Source organism: Odocoileus virginianus, chromosome 14, assembly GCF_023699985.2.
Source record: "Odocoileus virginianus isolate 20LAN1187 ecotype Illinois chromosome 14, Ovbor_1.2, whole genome shotgun sequence".
Lineage (NCBI taxonomy): Eukaryota > Metazoa > Chordata > Mammalia > Artiodactyla > Cervidae > Odocoileus > Odocoileus virginianus.
The window spans coordinates 54,594,195-54,621,666 of record NC_069687.1 but is presented as its reverse complement, the minus strand read 5'-3'; the positions used below and the strand labels follow the sequence as shown (position 1 = coordinate 54,621,666).

The following is a 27,472-nucleotide window of genomic DNA, read 5'->3' as shown; positions in this document are numbered from 1 at the left end:
TTTATTATTAGGGCTGTTTTGAATATTTTTAAGATACAACAAAAACAAAACATAAAAATGCTCTACAAATATTCTTTTACCACTATTAGCCTCTTTACACCAGAAAAAATGATAGACATCTGTTCTTAACTTAAATATTGCTTCAATCTAGCATCCCTAGTGATCTATTTGCTTTATACCTGGGCTGTGTTGTCCAAATTATTTGAGTGGGTGTCTAGTCACATGTCTGCCCAGATTAATACAAGGAGTAGGTAAGATTAAAAGCTGCTTTGTTCAACAGCTGTATTAAAGCAAAAATCTGACTTTAGGAATAAAAATGGCTATCACATGATTAAGACTATACAGCAAAAGTCAACATAAAATAAACCATAACAACCACTGTATGATAATTAACATCAGGTAAAATTAGTCTTTCAAATGAAAATTCTACACAAAATCCAAAACTACACATGCAAAGAAAAACATGTACTAGGTTTTCTATCACATATAATGGAACTTTAATTTCATCCGATAGATGTCTTCTATAAGCCAAATGATGAATTACACTGTTACAAACCTATTGTCACTCAAATTAATGACTTTTAATTTCTGCATATCACCCATTTCCTCTGGAAGTGTCTCAAGTTTATTAGAATGGAGAAATAGCACAGTTATATTTTTCCAACTTCCAATCTGAAAGAGAAACAGAATTATCGATTAAAACTTTAGCCTACTGCTTAATAAATGTAAGTGAAGTATCATTTTCAAAAGTAATAAAAGTACTCTTCTCATGTATAAAAGTAATTACATTTTTCCTTTTCAATTATTAACTTTCACATATGAATAAAAGTATTAGCAAATCAATATAACTAATTATTATCCAGAAAATACATAACTTAGTTACATAATTATCTCTGAAAGAAACTAAAGAAAACCACACTGGACACCTATAATTAATAATTAGAAAAAATAAAAATTCAAAATAAAATTTAAATACAGTACCTCTGGGGGTAACTGTTGTAAATAATTATGATCCGCAGCAAAGGTTCTTATATTAGTAAGCTGCCCAATAGATGAAGGCAAAGCTTCAAGTTCATTGAAGCTACAATCCAGTTCTTCTATTGATACTAACCTTTAATTAAAAAAGAAAACACATATTTTAACAAAAAATTTCCTGTATATAATCCAAAACTCAAGAACATATGACCGTTTGAACTTGACTTTAACAAATCTAGAAGAAAATCTATTTCTACTAAGCTAAAGTTCACCTGTAGAAAAACTGGCCTATCTTGATTATAAATAAACCCAACCTGCAGCCAATTGCTTATTTAAATGTTTTTAGAATCTCCTATTGATGTTAACAATTATCTGAAAAATTATATGGGATGCTGAACTGAAAGAAAAATCTAGTTCTTTTAATACACAAAAATCTTACCCTCCTATAGAGTCTGGTAGATACATTAACTGATTTTCATCTACTTTAAGAGTTGTTACATTCTTCAATGAACCTATTAAGGGAAGAAATAATAAACAATTTTTCATCTTGAACTAGAAGTCAATCAACAGTCAAGTGAGCCACATATTACATTTGACATGAATCATAAAGAACTTTTAAAAAGCCAAGCTATCTAATAGAGACACCACCTCAACCCTACCATCTCTCCATGCCCTTACCCAGCATTTACAATTTTCACATACATATTCTCTCTTAACATTAGTGTGTATTTATCCATTTAGGCCTCACTAAAATGTAAGCTGCATAAAAGAGTATGTACTTTTTGTCTCCACTGCTCACTGTTGTAGCCATGCTCCTTGAAACAATTCTGTGACATCACATTGAGGATACACAGCACAAAGTTATGGTATCAAAGATTAAAGAAGTGGTAGTCCTAAGGGAGTTTTCTTAAGAGTGTAACAAGCTATTCTGCATACTTTAAGTGTACTAAATCCTAAAACAATAAAAATGGAGTTTAATTTAAAATAAAAAGTGTTGGAAAAATTATAGTAGAATTTGCAAAACACAACCTGAGCTATAACAGTTATGTAATTCAATTTAAAAATATGTAAAAACATTTCTGATTTTTATAGTCAAACACCATGAAGATGCCAATATGTAAGTTTTTGGTTTTTGATAATTCAATTCCCTTGATGCACCACCAGATAAGTAACTACATAAATACAGCTGACCCTTGAACAACACAGGTTTGAAGTATATGGATCCACTTACATGTATGTGAACTTTTTTCAGTTTACTACTACAGTACTACATGACCCACAGTTGGTTGAATACAGAGATGTAGAACCATGGATAGGGAGGAAGTAAATGTGAATACAAAAGTACATTTATAAATTATATGAGATTTTCCCACTGCAGAAGGTTGGCCCCCTAACCACCATCATTGCTGAAGGGTCAACCAGATAATTTTCAAAGGATTTTGCTCATCTGGCTGTCTTCTTGTAAGTATAAAATGAAGTTAAGATAGGAAAAAGTTAGTAGGTAAGGGACATAATCAAGAGTTAAAGCGAATTTGGGTAAATTAATCTCTTTTAAAGAATTCAAACTTTATTACAGTGATAAAAATGGTATTTCCTTAAAGAAAAACAGTAATGTCAACAAAAGACTAAACTGAGTAACTGATCACAACAGGAAAAATTCAAATAGGATCTGTGACTTCAGAATACAGTAAAACTATCTTATAAATAAAATTTGATATATGGAAGCTTTGAATCAAGCAATGGCAGTAAGTTTCTCAGATTGTATACTAGTTTTAATCACATGAATTAGAAACCAATACAAACCAATAGTCTCTGGCAGTTGTTGAAGTGAATTGCTTGATAACAGGAGATCTTGAAGGTTTTCACATCCTGAAATTCCTTCTTCAACCATCTCAATATTATTTTTAGAAATATCCAAATATGTGAGCTGTTTCAAACTACCAACAAACTGTAAGTTAAAAAAAAAGGAAATTTAAGGACTCTGTCAACAGCAGTTTGTGGAAAGTTTAGATAAGAAACTTAGTGACAAATTATAATTTATAATTAAATGTTTATATGAGAGGATTCATAATTTTTAATGCCATTAGTGATATAGTCAGTAAAAGCTTAGAGACCCTACTATTTTAGCCTAGCAGAGTGACAAGTACATAATTTTCTTTGGGAATTTAGCTGCCCATCATTTGCAAGGGAGTTAGCACATATGGGGATTCATATGGCTTTAGGTCTGAGAATGAACACAACTGTCAGCTGCTAAAATAGCTTATTTCAACAATTCCCTGGGCAAAATGAAAACAGGATATAAGCTCAACTGCAACCCCTGGGAAGGACATGCTCCAAGACATTAGAAAGAGATTTAAAGTTGACCCTTGAACAACACAGAACTTCACAGACCCATTTACACATGGATTTTTTTCAACAGTAAATACTACAGTACTCCACTGTAGTTAGTTCAACCTGCAGATACAGAACATCAGACCCTGAGGAGGAATCCTTGTTATGAAGGAATTTCAAATAGGGAAAGGTGACTATAAATTACACACACAGATTTTTTTCACTGTGGAAAGGGTTGGTGCCCCTAATCCCTGAGTTGTACACAAGTCAACTGTGTTCTACAAAAATTTATTATAGAAATATAAAAATTTTAATCAAGAATGTGTTGACAAACCCAATCAAAAAATGTGTGGAAGATCTCAATAGACATTTCTCCAAAGAAGTCATACAGATGGTTAAAAGGCATATGAAAAGATGCCTGACATCATTAATTATCGGGGAAATGAAAATGAAAATTACAAGTATCACCTCACATACAGAATGGCCATCATTAAAAAAAAATCTATAAATAATAAACGCTGGAAAAGGCATGGAGAAAAGGGAGCCCTTATACACTGCTGATGGAAATGTAAATTGGTACAACCATTATGGAGAACATTATGGAGGTCCCTTAAAATACTAAAGAACTACAATATGATCCAGCAATCCCACTCCTGGGCATATATCTGGAGAAAACCACAATTCAAAAAGATACATGCACCCCAAACTTTACTGCACTATTTACAATAGCCAAGACATGGAAGCAACCTAAATGTCTATCGACAGAGCAATGGATAAAGATGTTGTACATTTATACAATGGAATATTACTCAGCGATCAAAAAGAATGAAATAAGGTCATTTGCAGCAATGTGGATGAACCCAGATACTGTCACAATGAGTGAAGTAAGTTAAAGAAAGACAAATATCATATGATATCACTTGTATGTGGAATCTAAAAAAAAGAAAAAATGGTACAAATGAGCCTATTTACAAAACAGAAATAGAGCACAGATGTAGAAAACAAACTTATGGCTACCAAGGGGGAAGGGGCCAAGGAATAAATCCGGAGATCTGGATTGACACACACATACTACCATATACAAAACATGTACTCAGGACCTACTGCAGAGCACAGGCACCTCTACTCAACACCCTGTAACGATCTATGTGGGAAATGAGTCTGAAAAAGAGGAGTATATGAATATGTATAACTGACTCGCTTTATTGTACACCTAAAACACAACATAGTTAAAAAAAAAGTATTGATGATAAAAAATATAATTTGCTTCTATCTAACAGTATTAAGAATAATCATTTTAAATTGATTAAACGTACTTAAAAACATACGATCTGTAAAAATGCGAAAGACAGACAGCAATAAACAAAGTCTTTAAAATTTGATATACATACCCCTGGAATAAAAGTCAGTCTATTACCATCCATCCAAAATTCTTTCAATCCACTTAGCTGCTCAAGTACTTCAGGCTGTTTAGATGGAAGTGGAGGGGGAGATACATTAATTTACTTGAATATATTTATTTGGCAAAAGAAGCTCCCCTGGGTATTTCTACTTTAATAATAACTTTCAGTTTTAAAGACTTTTTTTTAAATTACAAGGGGAAAAAAGCAGAGCCAAAACGCAAGTCTTTCCACTGTGTTATAATTATTACACAAATATTACTAAAGACATTCCATAATAGCAGATTGTATAAATTAAGCTTTTGATTACGTAACAGGTTAAAGTATTTACACAATTAGTAAGATCCATTACTTTCAAGAATACAATCAAAGTATACTCTCAATCATTCTCCACAAAAAGATGTAGACTTTTAGGAAACTTTAAAAAAAAAAGCTATTCCCTGATGACTAAGAGGGAGGAAAAAAGAAATAAGGCAAGCTACATCTTAAAAGCCCAATAATAAGGAAAAGTAAGTAAACCAAGGCATAATCATATGATAAACCTATTGTGTTATTTTAAACTTCTAGTAATTACATAATAGAATGCTGTTTATAATAAAATGTTGAGGACCAAAAAATTAAAGTGACTTAGTGGACTTGGTATTCAGGCAAAATTTACCCTTAGGTTATTCACCCCTGGAGGCTCTTATGAATGAATCCTTTAAAGATATTTCTGTTAACCTACAAACCTGTGTCCAATCATTGACAGTATGATGGCATTGAGGTGTCATCATATCTTATCACTATAACACAAGTAACACATACAAGGCATGTCACTTAGATTTACTGTTAACATATAAGTAAGAATTCTAGGTTTAACTTGGATTAAAAATCTCTCTCTCTGTGCTTTGAATGTGTGTGTGCTCAGCTGTGTCCGACTCTTTGTGACCCTATGGACTGTAGCCTGCCAGGCTCCTCTGTCCATGGGATTTCCCTGGGGGTGCCGTTTCCTTCTCCAGGGGATCGTCCCACCCCAGGAATTGAACTCACGTCTCCTGCACTGGCAGACAGATTCTTTACCACTGAGCCACCTAGGAAGCCCCTTTTGTGCATTATCTGTTACAACTGTAATAGTAATTTTTAAAAAATGTGTAATGCTTGAAGAAGGAAATGGTCCAAAATTTAATGATTTTGAATTATGCTCTGATTTATAAAATTAATAGCAATTTAGAAACTTAAAATAGTTAATATGGCAATAGATTATTACATGTAAAGACAAAACATTGAGAAAATATGTAACAGATAATTTACAAAGCACAGAACATGCATTTTTTAAAAAAGAGTCAAAACATCTACAAAACAGTAGGAGTCATCATGTATCAGCTTCAATTAAAACACAGAATATGAAAGATAGTATTTTAGAAAAAATATGAGATACCCAAAACCACCATGCTCCTCCAGTGACTTCAGCTGAAAAGCTATTTAGTGAGCTAATAATTGTCCCACAGGACAATTATGCAGCACCAGTGCTGAGAAACTCTTGTTCTTGAGACTAGCACTTGAAACTTGCAACAATTAAAGAAAACAAACTTGTAAACATAGTGTAAAATTTTTAATGATGATTTTTCAAGTTAACGAGCTTTTCTTCAAAAAACAAATATCTAGCTTATTATCTGAGTTCTCTTGGAGCAATGACTGAAGACAACAAATTGCTTATATTATTTTCTTTTTGATTCAGCATACTACTTTGGAAACAGAGCAAAAACGCAATCCAGACGTCTCATTATCAACTCGAAAATAACAGTTGTTTCATTCAATGTTTTTCTTTTAGCTATTAAGTAAAATTATAGAGAAGTATACTACCACTGAATAAATTCCTAAGCAATATTCCCATGAAGTTATTTTTGACTCAAGTTCTTTTCCTGATGCATTCTAGTCTGATGAAAGCTTTTCCCTTATTATCTTTCAGAATTTCTACTTTCTGTGCCAAAAACTTTTAATTACCTTTTCCATGGGCTTCTCATTAATTTTACATTTTTATCCTCACTCCTATTAGATGTTAGCTGTTTAATTATCCTGTCAAAAACTTTTATATCTTGTCTCTTCAAAATATGTGTCTATCTTTATCTGATTTTATACTTTAAAAATGCAAAGAAATAAAAGCTTAATTTTCACATTTTTTTCTTGATCAAATGAATGACTTATGGATAGTAAGGCTGATGAGAACTTACCACTTCTGTGAATTCATTACTTCCCAAGTCCAGTCTTTCCAGCTGGGTCAGTCTATTCATGGTTCTATGCACAATGGAGTAATAAGGAATTAAGTATACAAAAATAACAACTACAAGGAAACTTGTAAAATATTCTTATGTATTACCTAATAACATATAGGCTTTCAAATGTTGACAAAATAAAAATGATTTTCTAAGAAATAAGTCAGATTTAATTTCTAAATAAAAATGAAATAAGTTATTAATTATTCTCTGATTTTGGTTATTTCTTCTTTGGTTAATTCTCTTCAGGTTATTTCTATTCTTTTTTATTTTACTTTTTGGCCATGCCACACAGTATGTGGGATCTTAGTTCCCCAACCAGGGATTGAGCCTGCACCCCCTGTATTGGAAGTGTGGAGTCTTAAAACACTGGGCCGTCAGGGAAATCCTAGGTTATTTATATTCTTAAGAAGTAACTGCAGTAATTACACAGTCCAGAATGCCAGTAATTGACTTTCCATTTTTTGTTTTTTTCACAGAATAACTTCTCAGATAGTATAAATCAACTAATGATTAGATTGTTAGGTAGCTTCATATTAATTACTACCCTTTTTCAAGACTGATGGTGTATTTGTAAAAAACTTTAAGATAATTAACTGAAAATTCCAAGAACAGTAAATATTACATTGTTCTCCACACTTTCAAATTAAATTCAACACAATTCACAACAAAGTTTTACATGAATCAAAAATATAATTAGGAGACTGTATTTATTTTAAATTAAAGCTACAATATACCATTTTCAAACTTTCAACTCAATACCAACAGTTCTCTGCTGTTACAGAAACCTGAATGTACAAACTGATTTCATGATGAAATAAACTAAGTTGTATTTTACATTCCTTTAGTAAAAGTACTTCTTAAACTGAACTGTTAATTAATTCAAATATATTTATACTCTTAAATTATTATTTTTAGAAAAACCTGCTATTTAATAGATTGCTACCAGGTACCCAGATAAGGAACTACATCAAATTAAAAAAAATTGGGGGGTGCACCATCCCACATGGCCTGCAGGAGGTTCCCTGACTATCGACTAAACCCTGGCAACAGCAGTTAAAGTGCTGAATCCTAACCAACAGACTACACTAGGGAACTCCTTAGGAACTATATTAAATCTTTTTTGCATATGGCAAAATACAACCATCATAATATCAATATATCAGCGTGTTAACTGGGAAATTAACATCATTAAAAACCAACAGACTCCTTAAATTATGGTGTAAGAACACATATTCTTTTTATCTTCTCTTGACATTCAACAAATTCGTAATAGAAAGTAAGACAAAATCAGCTTAAATCTCTCTGGCTTTTTAGTGAAAAAAAAAATATATATATATAACAATTGTAAAGTAATTTATTATGTTGTGCATGCGTGCTAAGTCACTTCAGTCGTGTCCAACTCTGTGCGACCCTATGGGCTGCAGCCCACCAGGCTCCTCTGTCCATGGGATTCTCCAGGCAAGAATATTGGAATGAGTTGCCATTTCCTTCTTCAGGGTATCTTCCCGGCCCAGGGACCAAACCTGGGTCTCTTATGTCTACCTGCATGGCAGGCAGGTTCTTTACCACTAGCGCCACCTGAGAAGCCCAATTACTATGTTACTCACCTAATATTACAGAAAGCTAATTTTCCCAAACCCTTTCATTTTAAATATGCCATTTTATCAACACTCCTTTAATTTAATTCATCTCCCAGTACCAATTTTTCTCAAAGTTGCTTTATTTAACTTTGATTCTCTGAGTGCCTATTTTCAGGTTCTATGAGATACACAAATTTGACTTCCTTTACTCATATCTGTCTTTGTCCAGAAAACCTGTAATTCAGTTCCAATTTGCTTTATTACAAAGTGAAAAGGTGTTTCCAGGATCTTTCTTAAGAAAGATTAGATACTAATTCCTATGTCCATAATATTACACCAGGTTGATATGTGAGAAAGGTAAAGAGAGCTGTGCGGAGGGAGTAAGACTAAAAAAAGAAAATATGGCTTTATTTTTCTTAATTCGATATTGTTATAATGATAACACAGAAAATTCTCATGTAGCAATTCACTTTATATCAACAAGGGTAAGTTATTTTTTTTAAAAGGGTATAAAAAATTTTACACTGGAAAACTTAATTACAAACAATATCCTTAAAAATCTAAGTTTTAAAACTGATTTAGGAAAACACAAATGACACAGATATGTAATAAAAAAGAGGAAATACATTATAAAATTTTAAAAGCATCTCCATCTCAACTTGCTGTAGCTAACATGGGCATATTTGGTCCTACTTCATTTAAGACCCAGCTTCCTACTTCAAGGAGAAAGTAAAAGCAATCATCCCTCAAATTTCCTCCTGCTTATTTCTAAACTTTCTTCATATTTAACTCATTTTTACCTTCTCTTCTCCTGTCTCAAACAGAAAATATACATCATTTGTGTTTTTGGTACTGGGCCCTCCAGGATTAACATGGTATTAAATTTCACTGAACTATATACTTAAAACAGCTTTTTCACTGTTCAAATCTTTGATCATAAAAAGATCTACTCACACACACAAAAAAAGATCTACTCACATAACCTGAATACACATGACTTTCCTGACACATAAAACCATGGCCTCTTTTTAATTTATGAGACCTCATTTATTGTAAACATGTCTTTAAAAAAGCAATAAAGAATTACATTTGCAAATACATGAGAGAGTCCAATCTGAGGTTAAAATTAAAATATAAGAAAAAAATTAAAATATAAGAAGATAAAATAAGTGAATTAACTATGATATCAGAGACACCATATTAACTGTAGGCTTAGCTATTTCAGTAAACAATTTATACCCTGATTATTCAAATCTCTTAACAGTCAAGTTCTAAGCTAATGATTCACCAATGCCAATACCAAATCTCCAAAAAGTCAAACCTTTTTGAATTTTAATAAGGATAACTCTCATTTTAATTTATACTAACAACCAACAATATACACTGTAATCATTCCAGTCTTTTGAGAATCAAAACCATGTACACTTCTTGCCCTCAGAGATTTATACTCATGGGTTGGAGTGGGGAAGAAGAAGGATCAAGTACATGTGCACATGAGAGTATGCTAGCCAGGTAGGAAGAGAGTAAAATGCATTTAAAAATTAGACTAATGTGGTAAATGTCATAACTGACATAAATAAGATGCTACAGAAGTTAAGTACACAGAACAACTAACTCCTGGAAAATGGGAGATGCTTCTATCAAGAGGTGACAACTCTTGACAAATAAATTGCAACAGGAGACTGGGAAGCTTTCTGTAAGGGTCAGATATTTTAAGCTCTGCATACAGTCTCTGTCACAACTACTTGACTCTACCACTGAGCAAAAGCAGCTATTAACAACATGAGAGTGAATGAAATGAATGCGCTTCTAATGAAATCTATTTAGAAAAAAATAGGCACTGGGCCAAATTTAACCAGTCTGTAGTTTGCCACTGCCTAAACTATAAAAACACAGTAGTGAATCAGGATGTTTTAAGACATATCTTCAATAAAGGACATAGACTAGTGCATTTTGAGGCTGTAGATCTGTTTTCATTTTCTTTTTTGCTCTTGGACTGTCATCTCCTCCTGATGTTAGCTTACCAGTAGGGGGCCTTCCATCCCATTTCTAATTTACAGCTGACTAGACCATACAAGCTCTGAGAACTAGAGTTATCAGACTTCACACGAAGACTTTACGGGTCTCTCTAAGGAGTGCTAAGACAGAGCTGTAGTACAGAAATGGGGCCTTTCTGTGGGGCTCAGGTGGGCTCTACATGCTTGTTATTCTGACTTTTGTCACAGGACTGAATTCCAGAAAGCTATGAAATCACTAATAAATACTAAGAGATGTACAGATTGTTATATTGAACACCGCTAATGAAAATACAATGACCACAAATGTCAGTCTTTTAAAATAATTTGGACTCATATTTTAGATAATAGAAAATTAATATTTCTCTAAGAATTTAAAATGCTGAACTAAAGTTTGGAAAAGATAACACCTTTACTTACTTTGGCAACATTTTCAACTGGTTTTCTCTAAGTTCTAATATTTGGAGTTTAGTTAATCTGCAAAACAAATAAAATAAATCAAGCGTCTATGACAAAGATGAAGAATTTAATTAATGAATTAATGTCATCCTCTAAAGTTTTAAAGCAACCAATATTTATTGTGTAATTGCAATGTATAGAATCCAGTGTTAAAAATTGCACAAAAATATAAAGACAGAAAAGACTAGCTTTGCTCCTCAGAATTAATGGGGGAGAAGCTGCAATAAATATTTCTAAGTATATCCAAAGCACAAAATAATGGTTCCCTAATGTCAATCCTAATAAACTTTGTGCATTTTAATGAAATCCTCCCCCAAATTATTAGTCATTAGTAGAGTAGAGAATAATAATTTAAGTCTAGAGTTGAGGTCTGAGAGAGAAAAACAAAGAGACACAACAGGACATGGAAAGGGAGAAATCCTCTGGCACTTCAGTGATGCATGTTCCAATAAAATTAGAGGACAAATGAGCAGAAGAACTGGTCCAGAAGTGCTTGCTAATGCTACAAGTGGCAACCATATTACAATATACAACATATCAAGTCAGCAAGGTGTATACTTTAAACTTACAGAGTGTTACATGCCAAATATATTTCAATTTAAAAAAGTGGTCCAAATGCCAGACACAGAAATCTAACAAGTACATGAAATGTATGTATATATGTGTGTACACAGATCCATATATATGTGTATGTATATAAAAATACAAAGTATTATAATGTGGGTCCCATAGTTCACTGGGCTACAACAATGCTCCAAATTCTTTTTTCTTTATTGAAGTACAATTAACAAACAACATTTTGTTAGTTTCAGGTATACAACATAATGATTTGATATCTGTATATACATCTGACCATTGAACATGGGCATCAGAAGGTGGAGTAACCACTTGAGCTAAAGTTAACCCACAGTTGACCCTTGAAAAACATGGGTTTCAATTGTGTGAATCCACTCATACACAGATTTTTTTCCCCAACAGTAAATACCATGGTGCCACACGATCTGTGGTTGGTTGAACTAGTGGATTTGGAACCCTGGACACTAAGGACCTATAGACGTGGAGGGCCAACTGTAAATTACATGCAGAGTCGACTATGTTGGGAGGACCAGCACCCCCAACCCCCTGCACTGTTCCAGGGTCAACTACAGTGTGAAATGGTCACCAAAACAAGTCTAGTTAACATTTGTCACTATACTTAATGGTAAAAAAAAAATGTTTCTTCTTGAGAAGACTTTTAAGATCTATTCTCTGAAGAAACTTTCAAACACACAATATAGTATGATTAACTATAGTCACCATGACCTTACATCCCCATTATTTATTTTATAAACTGGAGGTTTGTATCCTTTGACTACCTTCACTCATTCTGCCCATCTCTACCCACCACTCCACTTCTGGCAAACACCAATCTTTTCTCTGTATTTATGAGGTTGGGGTTTTGGTGGTTACTTTAGATTTCACATTTAAGTGAGACCATATGATACATCTCTCTTTAAGGAAAAAAAAAGAACACTGCCATATTAACACATATTTGGATAGCACTTTCTCTAGTAATTAATTTGAACACAATAATAATTTAATACCTACTGTTCATTTACTAATTCATCTTTTCATTAGAAAAATTACTCAGGGACTATAATACAACAAGAAGCACAAATTTAAGGAGGGAGCAACGGGCTGGACCCCAGAAACACATTTTTCTTTTCTCTAGAACTTCGATTCCAGTGAAGAAGAGAGATAAACCAGTAATTAGATAATTTAAAAAATATGTAAGTGCTGAGAATAAAGCATTCCATCTCAAATACACAAAAATTATTCCAATTTAAACTCATTTTTACATACTTTAAAACCAACTCTTAAACTACTTTTTTCTTTTAAATTTTCATTGCTTAGTTTTATTTGGGAAAATAAATTTCAAGTCAAAATAACAAGTGCTGAAGAAACAATAAAAACTACAATGCTTGGAAATAATTACAAAAGAAGAGCCCACGAAACTATAATTAACAGTATTGCTAAAACAACCTGTAGTTTGGTAAACTTTGCAAAAGTTTTGTTAAGAGCTAACAAGAGAAGGTTTTAGAAGAAACTATAACTTACCTGCCAAAATTAGCTGGCAAGAACTCAAGGAAAGCATCATTCAGATATAACTGGGTTAAGTTTAACAGCTGAGAAAATCCATCAGGAAGCCTATATAAAATAAACCAGGATTCAAATTTAATTCATATGCAGAATTTAGTCTCCTATTAAAATCGAAGAAACAGTCTAACCAACAGATGTTCTTAACAGATAACAGCTATCTCTTTTATGAGTGATCCTCAAATTGAGATTTACCTTTTATAATAACTTACAGCTTCAATGTGTGTATCTTCATCATTTTGTAAAAAGGAAGTAAAGCAGTATTTGTCTCAATAAGATAAAATCTGCATATAACAGTCAACTATGAATGAACCTCAACACAGAGAAATGTATTTAGGACATGACTATGACATCAGTAGGCACTCTTGAAATTCACTGTATCTAACAGAAATTGAAAGGACTGAATAAAGAATTCTGAACTTTGACAGTATTGACTTCTGTTGCTGTTGCTTAGTTGCTAAGTCGTGTTCAATTCTTGTTATCCCATGGACTGCAGCCCGCCAGGCTCCTTTGTCCATGGGATTTTCCCAGGCAAGAAAACTGGAATGAGCTGCCATTTCCTTCTCCAGAGGATCTTCCCAACCCAGAGGTTGAACCTGCAACTCCCGCACTGGCAGGTGAATTCTTTACCACCGAGCTGCCTGATAAGCCAGCTGACTTTTAGGGCTGGATAATTGTGTGTTACCAGGAGGCTGTCTTCTGCATTAGCACCTTAGCCCCTATATCACTTGAAGCTAGCACTGCCCACCACAAGTTGTGTAAACCAAAAAATGTCTCCAGAATTTACCAAATAACTGTTAACAGCAAAACTGTCCCCATTTGAGAACTACTGGTGTCAATTATTTTCCATTTCAATATTTGGTCCCTAAATAATCAAATAAAGATCATAAATTTTATAATGACCGAATGAGAACTAATATGAAAAGCTGAATGACATTTAGGGTCATATAAGAACCTATAAATAACTTTGCTTTTATTTCCTCTGGCTAACAAAAGAAATTACACATCTAGAACTTGATGCTAGAATAGTATTTTCAGGTAAAACATCATCCTTACATGTTTTCCTTTACATGTTTGTCTATGTTTGGAAAAACCTGTTAAGTTTGTACAGTAAGTCCGCTACATACAAACCTTGAAGTTGTGAGCTTTCAAAGATGAAAACCTGCATCTACAGGTTCAAACATGAGAGTCCATGTGTCTGGAATACACGGTCATAGGCATGTGTCCTCTACAACTGGCTGTGCTTCTGTGTACTTTACTGAAGAGTATTATATACAGTAAGTAGTAGTATGGTATCTTTATTTCAAGCCCAGGATGTACAGAAGCAAGCATAAAAGCAGCACTGATGTAGCTGGTAGTACTGTATTCTTCTAGGTACTATACTGTAAGATTAAAAATGTTACCTTTACTTTTTGTTTGTTTTTTATGTATTATTTGTGTGGAAAGTATTATAAACCTATTACAGTACAGTACTGTATAGTCGATTGTGTTGGGTATCTAGGCTAACTTATAAATAAACTAGCCTTATGAATGTGCTCTCAGAATGCAACTCGTTCATATGTAAGGGATTTACTGTAATATGTGAAAGCTGGTTTCAACTTTCATTTTAGTTATACTAAGCTATGCTTTACAATATTCATCTTTTGCTTTGTCATTCTATTTTTTCAAAATTTAACAGCTCTGTTACTAGGAAAGCATTCTGCTTCAAGCCATTATGATCACAAAAGAATATGGGTGACCTCTGGTATACAATACAACCAATCACCTAGCTTTTTCCTTTTTTGTTTTTAGGTTTTTGACTTTTCAGTTTTTCTTATTATTTTCAAAAGTTTGAGTGTGCCACACACTGGATGTGCAAGTGAAGACATTCTTACATTGCACAAGTAGCACTGAACTAAGGATGCCTAGATTCTAGTCTCATTTTGACATTAACTGACCATGGGACTTGGAGAACACCACTTGCATTATCTGTATGGATGTCAGATTTACCTTTGTAATATATGGGGTTGGAAAGAGTATTAAAAAGGCTCCTTTTTAATCTACAACTAAAATTTTGCATAGATTTAAGATTGATATTAACTGTTGATTCAAATGTAGAAAGTAGTATTCTACTTTATCATAGTTGCTTTATTCACATAGGTAACTATAATTCAACAGAGAAGAACTTACTTGGAAATAGGATTTACACTGGCCTCCACAACTGTCAAAACTTTACAATTTTTTATATTTTCTGGAAACTCTTGTATTCCTAGAAAATGAACAAATAATCATTAAGTGTAAAGAATCTATTACAAAGGAGAAAATCATAACAATATTAATAATTAATGTACACTTTACAGATTCAAAATTTATCAATTATCAACAGAGTAGAATCTTGATAAACTGACAACACCAAGGTCAACCAAACAGAATCACCTCCACAACAATTTCTCTCTTCTCTTTGGCCTCTTTATGACGACTGCTAATTATCAGACATGACTAAGAAACTAAACAACAACGACAAACTATCTTGTTTAGTTTTACCCTCCTTTCCTTCTCTCTGTTCATCAGAAAATCAGTGCCTTCTCTGTGTGGTATAAGGACACAAAATGCAGAATAATCAGAATTCTTCCTGTGCTTTCACATAAAAAGAGGCACTACTTTAAAAAAAGGTCCATTGGAGTACAGTTGATTTATAATGCTGTGTTAGTTTCTGCTGCACAGTAAAAGTCCATCAGTTAAACATATACATATATTCATTTTTTAAAAGATTCTTTTCCTATGTAGGTCATTACAGAGTATTAAGAAGAGTTCCTTGTGCTACACAGGAGGTCCTTATGGTCCTTATCATTTATCTAATTTTTATATAGTAGTGTATAAAAGAGGCATTACTTTTAATATCCTGGGTTCCAGATTGAGCTGGCCTCTAATACATATACGGTAACAAAGCTGAAAGCAAAGCTGAAGACAGAAGAGGTATTGATAGAGAATATGCATCAGATATGCCAATGGACATGCCTGAGGCAGTTATACACCAATACTTCTGCAAAATATAATACAAACGTGACAAGTCAGATTACGGTAGAAGTTTCCAGGCACTTAATCTTACCTTAACTTACCTCAGCAAAAATATAGCAACAACAATTGAGTTAGCAACAATTCATAGACCAACTTTAAGTAGTACTGTTGTAATCCAGACTAGAGGAATGCAAATTAATAACTTAAAAAAAAATGTTCCCAAAATTCTATTAATAGAAAACTCATTCCTTCACCAACACAACATGACTATTCAAGAGGGCTGACACTGGAGGGTCACTGAAGGCTCTGTCAACTTCATGAATGTACGATTCTAAGCAAGTTTATTACCGAGCCAACCACAGAATTTCAGACGATGAAAAATGAAATGATACAAAATCATCAACTGGCAAATACTACAGTAATAACTGATCAGTCAAAACTTATCAATGGATACTAAAATTAGTGGGTAAAAGAATGACGAGAAACAGTATATCAATAAAGTTTCAAAGCTTCTCCTCCAAAATACATATTAATTTTTGAGAGGGGAAAGAGTAAAGAACTCTCATAGGCACCAACCACTTCAACTATTTAAAAGTTAGCAGTTACCAGTATCATCATAGTGCAATTCATCTTAAGATACACTGGGAAGGGGTGCAACACCTACTGTCATATTCCTTCCCCAAACACCAACCAGAATTTAATCATAAGCAAATATCAAACAAATCCAAATGAAGAGAAATCCTACAAAACTGGCCAGTAATCATCAACACTATCCAGTTTAAAAAAGTTGAAAATAAAGAAAAACTGAATAACTACCCAGATAAGAGAAGATGAAAGAGAACTAGCTATGGTAAATATCTAAACCTACTACTGCTATTAATACTACAACACACATGCATGCACAGAAACTGAAAAGATCTGAGTAAGACTGGGAGACCGTATCAATGTCAGTATCATTACCGTTCTATAATAATTGCAATTATTACCAATGATGGAAACCAGGTGGTAAGTACAAGAGTACCAATTTGTACTGTTTCTTAAAAATGCGTGTAACTCGACAATCATCTCAATAACAACTTCAAAAATCTGGGCTCAATGGTTCCTTAAGGAAAGGTTTTTATCATTGTTGTTGTTATTAAAAGTCAATTTCCCTAAAGGTTTCAAGATAATTTATTTTAAAGAACTTTTGCTAGAATTTACAGAGTTCATGTAAAGCTTCAAATCAGAAAATGTTAACACTGATGAACATCTAATGATATTAAGGAATTACTGTTAGCTGTTTTTTATAAATTGTGGTTAATAGTAGAGTGGCTTCATCTTCAAATATTTATGTATGAGATAGATTGTTTGGCAAAGTATAAGGTATACATGTAACATACCAGTATGTTACACTTCTGGTTGATAGGCACATCAGATTTACTGTATTATTCTCTACTTAGATAACAAGATTTTTAAAAAAGGACTTTAAAACAGCTATGGTACTTGAAGGGAAAAAATTAACTAAATGATGGGGAGGAAAAGATTGAACATAAGAAATGGAAACTTTACAAACGATAAAAACAATACATCTAAATGAAAAAACCACAGGATAGGATTTAAAGAAGATTAGTCACTGCAGCAGAAAATGTCAATGAGACAGAAGACACCGCAACAAAAACCAGCCATTCTGAAACACAAAGGGCAAAAAGTAAAGAAACCCAGTGATACCTGGGGCAATGTCAAACAGATTAACATATTTATCTATCTTTAGAAGTCTCTTTCTAGGCACCACAAAGAGTACTTGTTCTATGAGGGGAGAATCTTTGCCTCTCTTGTGCATTACTGGAATAGGACATGGTACATAGTTACCAGTGTCACTCAATAGCTTCCAAATTCTTTACCAGGGGGGCAATATCAATTTTCATACTACGATACCTTTTTATATCTCGGCGACATTTGATGATATCTTTACTTTTTGCCAATAAACACTTTCTGAGAGGGTTGAACCTCACAGACATAAACGAGATATGAACTGAAACTAGATATTTTCCTGCTATTTCCTAGAAAGTGAAAGTGAACGTCGCTCGGTCATGTTCGACTCCTGGCAACCCCATGGACTATGCAGTCTACGCAAGTCTCCAGGACAGAGTACTATATTGCATCTCAGGTGTATAGAATAGTGAGTCAGTACTTCTTACAGATTATACTCTATTAAAAGTTATTACAAGATAAAGGCTATAATTCCCTGTAATATAAAATATATCCTTGATGCTTATCTGTTTTATACATGTTTGTACTATGTTAAGTCATTTCAGTCATGTCTGACTCTCTGCAACCCTATGCACTACAACCTGCCAGGCTCCTCTGTCCATGGGATTCTACAGGCAAGAATACAGGAGTATATTGCCATGCCTTCCTCCAGGGGATCTTACTAGCCCAGGGATTGAACCTACATCTCCTATGTCTCCTGAAATGGCAGGCAGGTTCTTTACCACTAGCATCACCACATAGTAGATTGTATTTCTTAATCTCATGCCCCTAACTGGTCCCTCTCCCCTCCATGGAGGAATCAATCTCCCTGACTTCAGACTATACTACAAAGCTACACTAATAAAAACAGTATGGTATTGGCACAAAAACAGAAATAGAGATCAATGGAACAGTATAGAAAGTCCAGAAATAAACCCACATACCTATGATCAATTAATCTACAACAAAATAATTAATCTGAAAAATATACAAGCAACTCCTGCAGCTCAATTCCAGAAAAATAAATGACCCAATCAAAAAATGGGCCAAAGAACTAAACAGACATTTCTCCAAAGAAGACATACAGATGGCTAATAAACACATGAAAAGATGCTCAACATCACTCATTATCAGAGAAATGCAAATCAAAACCTCAATGAGGTACCATCTCACACCAGTTTAAATGGCTGCTATCCAAAAATCTACAAACAATAAGTGCTGGAGAGGGTGTGGAGAAAAGGGAATCCTCTTAAACTGTTGGTGGGAATGCAAACTAGTACAGCCACTATGGAAAACAGTGCGGAGATTCCTTAAAAAACTGGAAATAGAACTGCCATATGACCCAGCAATCCCACTGCTGGGCATACACACTGAGGAAACCAGAATTGAAAAAGACACGTGTACCCCAATGTTCATCGCAGCACTGTTTACAATAGCCAGGACATGGAAGCAACCTAGATGTCCATCCAACCAGATGAATGGATAAGAAAGCTGTGGTACATATACACAATGGGATATTACTCAGCCATTAAAAAGAATGCATTTGAACCAGTTCTAATGAGGTGGATGAAACTGGAGCCTATTATACAGAGTGAAGTAAGTCAGAAAGAAAAACACCAATATAGTATACTAATGCATATATGTGGAATTTAGAAAGATGGTAACGATAACTGTATACATGAGACAGCAAAAGAGACACAGATGTACAGAACAGTCTTTTGGACTGTGTGGGAGAAGGTGAGGGTGGGATGATCTGAGAGAATAGCATTGAAACATATATATTATCATATGTGAAACAGATCACCAGTCCAGGTTGGATGCATGAGACAGGGTGCTCAGGGCTGGTGCACTGGGATGACCCAGAAGGATGGGACGGGGAGGGAGGTGGGAGGGGGGTTCAGGATGGGGAACACATGTACACCCATGGCTGATTCATGTCAATGTATGGCAAAAACCACTATAATAGTATAAAGTAATTAGCCTCCAATTAAATAAATTTTTTTAGATGTAAAAAATAAAAATAAAATGCAAGTCAGATCATTCTCTGAATGACCTGACTCAAACCCTTCCAAGTGATTCCACTTGAATGAGAGTAAATGTCAAAGTACATACAAATGCCTACAAGGCTCTACCTCTTTGCTACCAAATCCCTACCTTTCTGACCTCTATGCCAATCACTCCCATCTTGCTCACTATGTTTTAACTACTATAGTCTTCTGTTTCTCATACATGCCATGGACACTCTCACCTTACAAACTATACACTGGCTGTTTCTTCTTTCTGGTACATTCTTACCTTAGACATATGCATCGCTAACTTCCTCACTTCCACCAAATCCTTGTTCTCACTTTCTCAATGAGGCCTAACCTCAATGCTTGCGTTAGCTTGTCTCCAAAGATGACTCTTTCATCCTCATACATAAAGTGGGCATAACCTGAATTTTATCATGAATTACTTCTTCATTCTTTAACAATTTCAACTACCTGTTCCTTTTCCATTCGCACTTGACTTCAACAGTGTTCTTTCTTTGTCACATACTCTTTTCATAAGAATTTGACTCTGTTGCTAAAATTTAATAAAATGAAGATACTATTAAACATGGCTATCCTGCTCAGATTAATCTATTTTGGTTATACAGAAGAGTTCTCTTTTTACTGCTGAGAAAGAGAAAATACCTCCTGAAATTTAATCTAACAACTGGCCTGGTACTATCAGCTAGTCCTTGGTCTTTCTATGAACAAGATACAATTAATGGGAGACCTTGGTATTTCCCTGTTGAACTAAGCAATTTCACGTAATACCAATATTTAAGGAGGCCATTCTTTAACCACAAGAGATCAAGACAAAAGCACATTTGTATTCACAACTTAACAAAGACAAAATGTGAATCTTGTCCAAGCCATCCCTTCTAACGTGTGACTGCTGCTACTTTATTGATTATAGCTTTAGCTTTGCTCTAATCTGCCCTCCCTATAGATAACATTTATTAATATTCTCAATCACATAATTATACTTCTTGACAGCATTCCATCCATAGCAAACACTCATATTCTTAAATCCTCTTCCAATCATCAAGTACAAGCCCAAATCCTGCAATAAAGTCTTTTAGCACCTGCTGCGACTCCCCTTCCATTTCCATGGCTCAATCACAGGTAATCCTGGGGATCTTTGTTTGGAGGGCATCAATATCACTCCAATGACCCAAATGTACAATGTAAGTTAATAGTGGTTCTTTACTGTTTCTGTATTTTAAAGGCTATGGTAACAAATAGTACAGAATGTAACACTGATTTCCAGTCAAGAGTCTGAACCAGAAATTGCAAACTTAAATGATTATACTGGCTAGGGGATAACAGATGTATGGTTAGCATCAGGTATAACACAGTGAGAGCTAAGGCCTATGGTAAGGCACAGTGACTGTACACCCCACTTATGGTCTACATAAACAACACACTTAGCAGGGACCAGTGATCACCAGACTATGTTTTTTAAGTTCCATGTCAGTTTAACACACGATTTTTCTTCTTTCATTATCTTAAATAAGCTGATTTATTAACAGCTGAATTTAAACAACATTAACTACTAAGCAAATCAGCAACTTTAGAAATTTTAAAACAGAAAAATAAGTGACTTCCCCAGCAATCGATAATTTCCCTTGTAATCAATATAACTTCTTTGAACTTAAAAGTGAAGAGCCTTTTCCAGTATTTTGTCCCCAATCATCAGATTTTCCCAGATTCAAGGAACTGCTTCCTGTTTTGACCCATAAACTTTCAACCCATTCTTTCTGAATGTTTTGACTCAGTTTTAAAAAGGCATAATTTAAAAAAAAAAAAGGCATAATTAACCTCTCCAGCATTCCCATATCAGACAGAAAGATCTGAGCTACTTTCTGGCTTCTCTCCGTTAAAATTCCTAGTTTTTATTCAGTGTGCTTATATAGAGAGAATTGACAGCTAGATAGTCTTCATTTCTTTTCTCTCTCCATCAGCTTTCTCTATCAACCCCTTCTGCAAATTATTTTAATCATCATCCCTATTAGTCTGCTTAAGAAAACAGGCCAGGACTTCTCTGGCAGTCTAGCAGCTAAGAATTCATCTTGCAATGCAGGAGACGCAGGTTCAATCCCTGATTAGGGAACTAAGATCCCTCAAGCTACATAGTACAGCAAAAAAGAAAAAAAAAGAAGCAGAGCAGCCACTTGAACACAATGGATGTTAAATGTTAATTTCTCTAACACCAGTTGCTATTTGCAGTGGCTTGGCATAGCAGTTTGGTGAGCTTTTCCTTTCTTTAAAAAGCTAACAACAATAAACCAAAACTTTAGACAAGAAAAAAAATTAAGACTCATAAATTAAGACTTTAGTTTTATCATCAAATATAAATGATAAAAAGTGAATTCCTTACAAAATGAAGAAAAATATCAACACCTTAAATTTATATACTTCCTGTATACACACTGGTTCACAATGTGGTTAGCAGTCTCATGAGGCAGAACGGGAAGTGGTAATATTGATGAAATTATGTATAGTCTAACTGAGAATGAGATTAATTTCCAAATATAGCAACATGGCAAATAAACAAAGAAGTAATGATCAGAATACAATTCAATTTTTCTCTTTCTAAATAAGTATTTCAATCACTAAGCCATATTACTTGGCCAGTGAGAAACACTGGAAGAAGTATCAAAATAGCAGAAACTAAGAAAAATGAAAGAATCCTAAAATAAGTGCTTTTAAATAAATACAGCTTGCTGAAACACTAATAAAGTATGCCACAATGTTTCCTGCCTCCTTCCAAGCAGGGAGCATATAGATAGTAAACACGAAAAAAAATATGTTATATTAAGATATAATAGAATTTCGTTAGATTGAACTGATAAAAACACCTCAAAGGAGAAGAATACTAGAACTTCGATACAAGATTAAAGCATCTTATGCAACATTTAACATGATGAGATGTTGTAACAGAGAAAATATTTAGGGGTGTTGCTGCTGCTGCTGCTAAGTTGCATCATTCGTGTACGATTCAGCAACCCTATGGACTGTAGCCTACCAGGCTCCTCTGTCCATGGGATTTTCCAGGCAAGAGTACTGGAGTGGGTTGCCATTGTCTTCTCCGATTTAGGGGTGTATTTAAGGGTAATTCAATTTTCTCATTCAGAATAAAAGATGAAACATCCATCTCTAACATAATGGCCATCTTAATACTAAATGTAATTAATTCCACAATTTGATAAACACTGCTTTCATTTAGCATGCTATCCTTTTTTTTAAGCAAGCTGTTAAATATACAGCTAATGAAACTCAAATTTCTCATAATCAACCACATCACCCTATAATATGCATAATATATTTTTGTTTTCAATAATGTAGACTTGGAGTTCTCTGGCGGCCTAGTGGTTAGGATTCTGGGTTTTCACTGCTGTGGCCTGGGTCCCTGGTCAGGAAACTGAGATCCCATAAGCCATGAGGCATAGCCAAAAAGTAATAGTAATGTAGACTTGTATAAGCATATACTTGAGGATTACACAGTTAATTAAAAGAGTCTCAACTCTATAAAAGTAAAATGGGTTAATTACATCAGCTGTAATGATGACTATCAGATTAGGAATTAGAAGTACTAGAATTTTTGTCAGTCAAGGTAATGGTTCTGACATAATCATAGTTTCCTGTCTCTCCACTTAAACTTTGTTCACCATCAATGAAATGCAGTTGCATTGAGACATTAGTTTAAGACCAAGAAGAGAAGAAAACAAGCAAAAGGCAAGGGCTGATTCTGCCATTTAAAAAACAGATGAGATCACATAGAGAAAAGAATAGACAAAATCAACTTGCTTTTTAGTGAAATAAACTGTAAGGTTTTATTGACAACTATAACTAATGCCATTCTCTTTCAGAGCAGAATACTTAAGTGCTTATCCTAAATCTTTTGGTCACATAGAAATTATCTCTAACTCTTCAAAAAAAACTCACAAGCTGACAGAATTGTACAAAGCAGGTTTTCAATAACCCACAAAGAATTGCTGAAGCTAGAAAGAAAAACAGAGAGAGAGAAACACTATAGTCCAATGGGTTGTCATAACTCAAACATGGTATTCTTTGTGTGAAAGTCTAAGATATTGATTGAATGATGTTGTAGGGCATAATTGCACAATTCTCAGTTTAGAGAAGTCAGTCTGGAATTAGTGCATTTTCAGGAGGCTAATAAAGCATGTGCATTACTGAGCTAAGGAATAGTTTCATACTATGAAGACTAATAACATCGCTTACTAGCCTTTCCCAGGTGTATGTAATTTTATCAGTAACACCAAAAAGTAGAAGAGAGAACCCTTCAGAGTGGAAGGTTACACTTAATGACTTCTAAGGTCACAATTCCAAAGTTCAACAATGCTACTTAACTGTCAGTGTATGTACGGCTACAATGGTAATGGACTAAGTTCATTTACTTTGGAATTTACGCAATACTTGCTACTCTATTAAGCATGAGGAATGGAAACAACTTTCAAACTGCCCTTGAAGAAGCTGAGGAAATTAATTAACCTCGAATAAAATCATGAGAGGAAAACTCTTAATTAAAAACCAACTAATCTGAACTCTACAAAAACAACAATGTCACAAAAAGAGGGGCAAGCTCTGTCGAAGAGACACAACTGAAAGCTAAATGTAATTTTTAACTTGGTATAGGCTGGGCAAATAGCTCAAAAGGGCATTATTAGGCAACAGGGGAAAATATGGTGTCAAATTTCTTGAGTGATAATGATACTGTGGTGATGTATAAGAGTTTCTCTGGTCTTGGGAAATGCTTATTCTAATATTATTCCAATATATTATAATATGCTCACTCTAAAATTTTTAAGTGTTACTTCTCTCTCACTTTAAGGTAAGGAGTTAACAATTTGGAACATCTCTTCCACACTTTAATGTTTATCAAAATAGGCACACAAAACCAAGACAGTGTACCCCAAGAGAACAGTGACTATGTCCTTTCACTTTTCATCATTAATTTGTAATCCAAGCTCCTAATAAAGTATTTGGCGCAGAGTGGTCTCTCAATAAGTATTTGCTGATGTTCAATTCATTAATGTAGCACAACTTTTTTTTAAACTTTAACACTACACTGTAAGTATTTTATGTCAGTATCATTTGGAGCTACATTACAGTCCATGCTTACAGATCATTCAAAATGTGTGATCAACAACAGACATTAGTTAGTTGTTACTTGTTTCTCACCATCACAAACATGGCAGTAAATAAATACATGAAAAAAGCAGATTTAAGGACACATAAATATGTACATGCACATATCCACAGCATTTCAATTAAAGCTATTTTAAAATGTTTATACTTTTTCTTCACTTTGCTTTAAATTCTCATAGATTTATACATATATATATAAACCTAATATAACTGACTATAATCTGATTTTTTAATCCTTTTTTATCTGGTAAAATACAAAAGAAATTTTATTTATTTAACATGTCCCCAAGCACAAAAGTTAGAAAGACTCTTACCATTCTTGCTGACATCCAGTTCCCTGAGATTAATGAGATTTGCAATAGATGCTGGTAATGCTGTTAAATCATTATCTGGCAAACTCAGTTTGTGTAGAGACTGACAGTTAAAAAGTTGCTGTTGAAACAAGGTAGAGAAGGATTTTGATTATTCCTTCAGTTTCCTTAAATATGTCATTTATTAACCTTTAGAAAGACAAATATTATCAATGTCATTAAAACTGAATGAATTATACCTACATACATACCAGAGAAGATCTCTTATTATTTTATGCTATTACAGATCTGAATACAATTGGACTACTCAGAATGATTTATATCCTCACACTTCTACCCTAGGCAAAATGCACTTAACAAAATCTACCATATGGTGTATATTCTTTTAGGGTCATAAGAAATAAGTGGCTGCTAAATATAGTAAACTAAAAGGGCTTCCCCAACAGCTCAGATGGTAAAGAATCTGCTTGCAATTCAGAAGACTCAGGTTCAAACCCTTGGTCAGGAAGATCCCCTGGAGAAGGGAGTGGCTACCCACTCCAGTATTCTTGCCTGGAGAACTGCATGGACAGAGGAGTCTGGTGGGTATGGTCCATGGGAGAGCAAAGAGTCAGACACAACTGAGCAACTAACCCTTTCACTTTCACTTTGAATCTTATGTTTCAAGCATCCTTATTCCAAAATGCAAGTTTATAATTTATATAAATTCAAATATGTAAAATTGGTTTTAAATGAATTAAAATATAGAATTCTGATTTGAGAGAGAAAAATAAAATAAGGGAGAAAACATACTGTTACGCTAAAATCACAATAATGAAAATGTGACTTAAATATATTTAACCAAAGGCAGTAAGTATGTGGGCTACTTCTAAGCTTCATACCAAAAAAAACCTTTGCAGAGTACGGAAGATTTTTAGGGTACTGAAAATACTGTTTGATTGCATAATGATGAATACATGTCATTATATGCATTGTGCTATCCACAGAATGCACAACACCAAGAGCAAACCATAATGTAAACTATGGACTTTGGGTGATTCTGATTTTTCAACACAGGTTCATCAGTTCTAACTACTGTGATGGTTTAACCACTCTGGTACCAAAGGGGGGTGCTGATAACAGTGGAAGCCATGCGTGTGTGGGGACAGGGTATATATTACTCTTTATTTGAAATTACTCTTTATTTGAAAATTGTAATTTAATTGGACGTCTTGTATTTTTTGTCTTCTAAATCCGCCAGTCCAAATAAGAGTTTATTTTTTGGAAATGCCCCATATATTAAATAGATTTTTATGAGCCACTAATAAGTCTACATCCGCAGCTTAAGAAACACTGTTGTTTGGGTGGTAAAACTATTGCAACTTTCTCTGCAAAAATAAGAAACTGAGTAGGGGATGAAGTCGGGTTAGAATTTAAGGGGAAAAAAAGAAGTAACCACTAAAATATTTTAGCAAGCAAGCTGTTAATGGGAGAGGATGTTTCATGGCAACAAACCAACTTTCTCCTGTTAGTTGTTCCTACATTTCAGAAATATTAAGTCCTCCAAAGCCTTTCCAAACAAAACTGAAATGGGGAAAACAGAACAATACCTTTGCAAAGCTGTTAAAAAAACAAAATTCTGATGTGATAACTAAAAGGACAATTTATCTTCAATTACTTTAATGTAGATCAAAGTCTCATGAAAACTAGAAAAACACTAATTTCAATCTTTGTCTAGGTAAATTTGTTGGCTGCAGAAACTATACAGTCTTATTATCTAGCTTGGGCTTCCCTGGTAGCTCAGCTGGTAAAGGATCTGCCTGCAATGCAGGAAACTCCAGTTTGATTCCTGGGTTGGGAAGATCCCCTGGAGAAGGGATAGGCTACCCACTCCAGCATTCTGGGGCTTCCTTGGTGGCTCATTTGGTAAGGAATTCAATCTGCCTGCAGTGCGGGAGACCTGGGTGCGATCCCTGGGTCGGGAAGATCCTCTGGAGAAGGGAACTGCTAGCCAGCCGGGTATCCTGGCCGGGAGACTTTCACGGACTGCACAGTCCATGGAGCCCCAAAGAGCGGGGCGCGGCGGGGTGCCTTTCACTCCACTTCA

The 27,472-nt window shown here is 34.2% G+C and overlaps 1 protein-coding gene across 1 annotated transcript in view; it reads right to left on the bottom strand.

The window, feature by feature from the left end:
• The window catches only part of ERBIN (erbb2 interacting protein), a 117,658-nt gene that overhangs the window by 42,270 nt on the left and 47,916 nt on the right, over positions 1 to 27,472 (bottom strand). Inside the window, 10 exon segments of the mRNA XM_020910369.2 lie at positions 557 to 672; positions 982 to 1,111; positions 1,415 to 1,487; positions 2,779 to 2,923; positions 4,698 to 4,772; positions 6,917 to 6,980; positions 10,977 to 11,033; positions 13,113 to 13,202; positions 15,321 to 15,399; positions 25,390 to 25,507. Of these exon segments, the coding sequence (XP_020766028.2) occupies positions 557 to 672; positions 982 to 1,111; positions 1,415 to 1,487; positions 2,779 to 2,923; positions 4,698 to 4,772; positions 6,917 to 6,980; positions 10,977 to 11,033; positions 13,113 to 13,202; positions 15,321 to 15,399; positions 25,390 to 25,507 (947 nt within the window).